This window comes from Cyprinodon variegatus, unplaced genomic scaffold (assembly GCF_000732505.1).
Source record: "Cyprinodon variegatus isolate N-32 unplaced genomic scaffold, C_variegatus-1.0 Scaffold284, whole genome shotgun sequence".
NCBI classification, from domain to species: Eukaryota; Metazoa; Chordata; class Actinopteri; order Cyprinodontiformes; family Cyprinodontidae; genus Cyprinodon; species Cyprinodon variegatus.
In genome coordinates this window covers 925,805-932,690 of record NW_015150737.1, presented here as the reverse complement: position 1 = coordinate 932,690, position 6,886 = coordinate 925,805, and the positions used below count along the sequence as shown (strand labels likewise).

Below are 6,886 nucleotides of genomic sequence, written 5' to 3'. Positions count from 1 at the left end.
GAGATTTTATCTCAAGGGACTTCCTGGTAAAATAAAGGTTAAATAAAATAAAGAAAATTCTGCTAATTGTTAATTGATTCAAAAAACTTACGTATGAAGCTTTCAGTTAACCTTTGAGGCTAAAACTTTATTTCGCATTGGGAACAAACAGATCTGCCTGTTTGAAGTCCAGAGCATTTTGTCTTTCAAACATTGCAGCCGTACCTTCACTAAAGGAACTACTTTGAGTGTAAAAAATGAATTAAAAAAATTCTTAAAGGTTTCCCTCAAATATCTTTAGGCCTTATCCCCCATCCATCCTAGGATCCATGTTTACACGACTTCAGCTGAAGTTCTCATGCCTGTTTAGACCTTTCTACATCTTTTCAAATAAAGACTTGGAAGTTTTCCAATTCTCTGCAAAAAAAAACAAAAAACATTTAACTAGTCAAGGGATGACACATTAATTAGAATTAAATGCGATTACTGTATTAATTATTATATAATTAAATCACATACAGTATATATCACATATAATATACAATATACTGTAAGTTGTTGAAATTGTTATCTAATTTAGTAATCAATTAATCGTAAAGTATAGAATGAGTATGAGAGACCAACCTACTCAGAGAAGTAATAATAAAAAATAATATATACACACTTTACATTTAAGATTATATTGTCCTTGAATTTGTTCTATCTAGAACTCTTTAATTGGTATACTTTTAGCTTCATCCTGTGAAATTTTGTATCAATTCTTTTTAAGGCACCTTATGTTATCTGTTTGCCAATTGAATTGTTGAAAAACTGATGATCTAATAATTGGAGCTCTAAAGTAGCCACAGTTGAAAAATAAAATTATTTGAATTGCTTAGTTTTAGTATAAGTTATTTTGACATCATATAAAACAAAACCTTGCTCAATTATTGTTTGAACAACTGTAAAATCCATCTTACGAAGAAACCCATGTAAACAGATAGGTTAGATAGCAATCTATATATCCGTCCGACTGTCTGTCTCTCTGTCTGTATATCTATCTGCATCCTTATCCCATCCAAAATGTCCCTATCTGTGCAGGTTGTAAAGATTCTGGAGAAACACGAGCCGAGTCGCAGCACCTCCAGGGCCCTTAGCTTCCTCTCAGGTCACCATGGTAACAACAGCAGCTCCCGAACGTTCCACCTGGGTCCGATTCCCGCTGACGAGGCCAGCGCGGTGCAGAACTATGTGGAGCACATGCTGTTCCTGCTGATGGAAGAAGAGTCAGGGCAAGGTAGGAGGAAGCCATCATGGTTTGTCGTCACTGTGCTGTGTTAAGTCTCCTGACTGGTAATGATGTGCTGGGTACCAGAAGGAGCCATGGGTCCCATCCTGGAGTTTGTGGTTCTGGAAGGTGTGATGGAGAGGCTGTTTCTGTGGAGCCTGAGGAGACAGTTCACTGAGGACATGAAGCTGGAGCAGCTCAGGATGTACCAGATGCTCTTATCTCAGGCCAAACAGCCTCTGCTGCACCACAAACCTGTTCTGCGGCCGCTCATGATGCTGCTCACTTCCTGTGCTGGAGCCGCAACTGGTCAGTTCTTAATCAGCTTGTATATTATAAGGGAAATAAAAAAATAATGTTCTGCCTTATTGTCTTTTAATGACTTATTTGGATTTACAGCAAAAAAAGTCTATTTAGATGTGCCTTGAGTCTTTAAAATATGATTTATTTCAGTCTGACCCTGCACCTACCTTTAGAGAAGGTTGCAATATGACTCAGATAAAAGGTGTCTAACTGATGCTGTTTTAATGTTACTTTGTATTTCTCTCCTTCCATTTCCATGTTACCTTGTTTCATGCTGCAATATTTGTTTAAAACAGTCAAAGTGTTGCCCTTTTGTAAGCAATTGTGGCTGTTGCAGTGCAATTCACAAGTACAGAGCAACAAAATTAACTCTCTGTGTAGTACCGGTGCCCGGTGAGCAGTGTGGGGGTTAAGGGTCTTGCTCATGGGCCCAGAGTGTAAAGGCTTCCTGTTTGCAGGATGGGTGACTTACCACTTTGGCTACATGTTTGCATCAATTTAAACCTGCATTCAGGTATACAGGCATCTTACTGTAGTCACAGAAACACACCAATAGAGAGTCCTCCTTTCCTCCCCTGCTTCTGCAGCACTGGTCTATGGGCCGATGCTTGAGTGGACATTGAACACACTCTGTATATGAGTCTGCATGCAGTCAAGCATATCTGTTCCTGCAGTTTTCATGAGAAAAGCGTTCACTCCCCCCACTGCCATGGTGAACATTTACCTGCTAACTTTACAAAGACAAATGAAACAAAATTCAGATTGGCGCTTGGGTTTGTGCAAATTGTAATCCCCGAAATTAATTCGCTAAACGAAATTACTGCAGTTTAAAAAACAAACTGCTGTTTTTTGATAAAATCTTTTTATAATTTCTTGAGGTTTTTCCGTTGTATCGAATTAGTTATATTTCGCACAGCTGCAATTAGAAATACTTTTTTGGTATAACACCAGGCACATGATTTTCAGCTAGAAGAAGACAGGAAGTAGTTAGAGGATGACGGCGCCCACTAGAGCCATGGCTGAAATATGGAAATATCTTGTGTTTAAATTTGCCACTACCATGTTATTTTAAGAATTATTGCTTAAAAAAATGTGTTCACTTGCAATTTGAAATTATATTTGTTATTTAATGTAAATACAGCTATTGCAAAACTAAGCATTTTGCAGAATATCAACATAGTTTGTGCAATATTTTAATGGAAACACAGCTACTGAGGCAGAAAAAGAGGCTTTAATACTGTTGGTCCTTGTGATTGGATTTTCTGAGAAATGGGTCGCTGTTAGCTGTTAGCTGGGGAGCCTTGTCAGCCTCAAAGAAATTGGGTTTGAAGATTCTGCCTCGCAAGACATACTATGTTCACTGAGCAGGGTAGTGAGACACCAAGTAGGGGGTTGTAAAAATCTTTTGCATGCAGTTTTCTGAATCCACGCAGACTCAGCACAGACCTTTATAGAAACATGCTTAAACTTATAAGCATCCAGGCAACTGCGCTTTGAAAAAGTCCTTCAGCATGAAATCAAAGGTGAAAAATCCTCCACCTCAAAAGGTTTTGTCCATGCAGTAGTTCCCAGTGTCACTCTAATTCTGTATGCTTCAACATGTCAAACTAATAGGTAGCTGCCAAGTTCTGACCCCACCCTCGGTAAATCATCCCTACAGTTAGCTGTGCCCCTCCGGGTAATTGGTACCCACCACTTTGGTGCCATTTTTTTTTCTTTGGCAGGTGTTTTTTTAGGGGAGTAGTAGCCTAGGGGTTGGGGCATTGCTCTTGTTTCCCAGAGGTTCTGAGTTCAAGCCCCACTCCCACAGACTGCCACTGTATTTTCCTGAGCAAGACCCTTAACCCCACATTGCTCCCCGTGTGCCGCAAAATGGCAGCCCACTGCTCCCCCCAAAAGGGATGGGTTAAATGCATGAGTGAATTTCGTTGCTTTATACTTGTGATAGTGTAATGACAATAAAGTTGACTTCTATTCTATTCTATGCTGCTTTTAGATCAAGGATCTTTAAAGTACTGTAAGACTTGAGAATGCGTTGCTAGTAAGATGTTAACTCTGGTACCTGGATGCCTTGTCCTACAGACACCGGCGGTGTGGTGGAGGCGGAGCTGGTCTACCTCCTGCACCAGCTTTGTGTGGCTCTGGTCAAAGATCCATCTGTGCTGGAGCTTTTTTTCCACAGCAGTCAGGACCAAGGAGCTGCCAACTTCCTGCTCTTCTCCCTGCTCATACCATATACTCACAGGTAGGCACTGGATATCTCCCAATCAGGATATGCCTCTCCGCAATATTTTAGAGAGAATATTGAACATCTGAGCATTTAGATAACTCACTTTGAGTTTGAGAGTGGATCCTAATATCCCAGTATGACGCTGCATTAAGATCTTGTTGAAACACTAAGAAGTGTGCTGACTGTCTGCTTCGGATGCTTTGCCATAGATCATAATGGATTTACCATGGTAGATAAGAATGATGGATATAATAGCAGTTTACATTAAGTTAATATGTTGCCTTTGGCAACTGTTTTGCGCAAAGTAGTCTGCTGAAGTGCTATCTCAATATTAGCATATGGTCTCTCTGTTTTTATATGACTTGTTGATAATTTGACTGAAGTAATCCAGTATTCGATGCAACCTACAGTATAACTTACAGTAAAAGTTGTTCTCCTGCATCATGATTTTGCTTCGGTCATTAGAGTTATGATGGTACGCATTGTTGCCACCAGATTCGTACCGTCAGCTGATCGCAATCGTAAATATATCAGGAACACCATTGATCGTGTTTAATGAAAAAAGACAGGAAACGCTATTCTCTCTCCCTAATCATATAAAGCTTACTAAAGTAAAACATTTTAAATGTTATTTAAAACGTTTCTGAGAAAATGACTGCATCCTTCCTGTTACGCCTATTCTGTCCCGGAAATGTGATAATATGTATGTTATTTCCAGCAGCCCATTTCTTTTAGCTATGGATTTGTAAGTAATTGTTGTAGTTTATAGTTTTACACATGTTTGGATATTGTTTTAATTTTATAGTATGTAGTGCATAGTCGGAAGGATGACACAAGTAAGATACCGATAAACCAGATGTAATTATATTTTGCCCGGCTGCTCTACAGTAAGCATGTCCCATGATGATGTCAGACACATCTGGTTCTCTCAGAAAAGTCGTTAACAAATTTTATACAATGTGGTTTGGCATTATTTGATGATTTAAGAATATAAATAAGTACTTTCACTACCATAAATACATTATTATGATGATCTTGATGAATAACTGCTTGGACACAAGCAAATAGGCTGAAGGTAAGGATTGTGCTTCCGGTACAGATCGGGTCACAGATTGTTACAGATCATGACAAGAGTTTTAGTCCAACTTTTTGCCTAATGTGATTCATTGGACACAGATGGACAAGAAGCTGCAGGAGGCAAAATGGCCTCTCCCTCAGAGAAACAATCAATGTACATTTGCAAGTAAATGGCATGACAACAGATGGTTATTGCGATTGTAAAATATTTTTAACAATAGCTAGGATGAGAATTTAACAGATTTTTTTTAGTACTTCCTGGCCTTCCTTACTGTTCAGTTTAGAAGACAGGTTTCTCATCCGATTGTGGAGTCATCAGCTTGGAATATCATGAACTGTGTTCTTATAATTACCGATACACCTACAGACTATAACAGAAGATTTGTAGCACATCAGATAATAGATGTTAGGGAGGCTTTTTTATCATTAGAGGCCTCAGATTAGAAGGTTGATGATGCTTTGTCATCTGTTTGAGTCACTCAACATGACTTTTGTCAACAGTTTTTATTTATTTATTTTTTATTAGCGCTATGGAAATGAAAACATTTTATTGATTTTTAAGAGAGGAGTGACGTTATATTGTAAAATGCCTCAACCAGGATTCTTGCTACATACTTGGCATCAGATCAGGACATATATCTCATACATCCATCATCAACTTCACCAATTTAGTTCAATTGAGAGGTTCCCTAAATTGAATGAGATAAGCAGTTCTTACCAATGTCCCGTGAAAAGATTACAACAAATGAATGCAATTACCTCTGCAGTCTAAATCAGCTACAGTTTGTTTGTGTTTGTCTTCCAGACAGGGTCTGGTAGGCCAGCAGGCCCGGGATGCTCTGCTACTCATCATGTCTCTGTCAGCCTCAGAGCCCAGAGTTGCTCAGCACATCGCAGAGAACACCTACTTCTGTCCTGTAAGTGTTCAGAACACACAAACGCACTGATGAGCGTAATGATATGAAAGTCCTCCGGCGCTGATAGGAGGAGTCCTTGATGGTTCATGTCAAGGCGACGGCGGAGACGGCTGGTTGCCTCATGGCCGTTGCTGCATGCCATAATAATCTCATACATTCGCTCCAAATGTTTTAGGCCTGAAAACTTTCGATCCACAACCCAAATATAGCAGTTTATGCTTCACAAATTGCTGTCAGAAAAGCTAAACTACTTGTTCTTATATTATTTAGAATGAACAGGGAAAGAAAAAAGAGGATATAATAGATCTGAGAATGAAAAATCCCCTAACAGAATGTAATAAGTGATTATCAGATTTTCATGAATCAAACGGCTGTTTAAATGAATGCAGAGTGTTGCATGAGCTTTCCCCCCCATTCATCTCCCCTCTGTATTGTAATCTCATTATCATGAGTTATGCAATAAACTAATGAGCTCATAATGCCTCCTCATGGGACTAAATGTGTATGGAGAGGGAGAAAGAAACAATAAGGCGGGCTAATGAGGGGAAACCAAGAAGCAAAAACAAATAGGGAAAGAATCAGGTTAGACTTGGACAGAAATGTGCAGAAAAAATTAACATAAACACGAAACCATTAGATGAAAGATTTCAACCTAAAAAAAAGCAATGAGAAAATTGCACAAGGATTTAGCAAAAGGTCTCAGTAAGGGTAAGAAAGCAGGAGATCACTGTGCCAGCTTCTTTGTCACCTTGTGTGAGGAGAGCATAGAGACATCTGAGGTTCCTATTTAAAACGCAGAGACGTTGAGGCAGACGCAGCTCAGCACGTGCCACCTGTGAGCATGTTTATGTTGGAGTTCTCCAGCTTTAAGCCCATGTGACCACACTCTGACCTCAATCTCTTTGAAGAGAGCAGATTAGTAAATCAGCCAGGGATTGGGCCCGCCGCATAGAGAGAGATTAAGAAGGCTGCACACGATTGGACGGCTGCCCGATTGTTAATGAGTCTCCAGGCTGCAGCTGTTGGCCACTGAGGAAGCTGTAATTCTATCCATCTCCTCTTTTATGTCTGTTATTTTAGCTATCCACTGTGCTTTTTATTAGTAGATATTTA

General features: G+C 39.5%; 1 protein-coding gene across 2 annotated transcripts in view; it reads left to right on the top strand.

Annotated features, from left to right (window-relative positions):
• LOC107090172 (protein FAM160A1-like) overlaps window positions 1-6,886 on the top strand; it is a 32,288-nt gene that overhangs the window by 10,902 nt on the left and 14,500 nt on the right. For both annotated transcript variants that reach the window (XM_015383412.1, XM_015383414.1), the window contains exons 3-6: window positions 1,060-1,255; window positions 1,334-1,555; window positions 3,632-3,794; window positions 5,662-5,773. In XM_015383412.1, coding sequence (XP_015238898.1) covers window positions 1,060-1,255; window positions 1,334-1,555; window positions 3,632-3,794; window positions 5,662-5,773 — 693 coding nt within the window. The remainder of the gene's footprint in view (window positions 1-1,059; window positions 1,256-1,333; window positions 1,556-3,631; window positions 3,795-5,661; window positions 5,774-6,886) is intronic.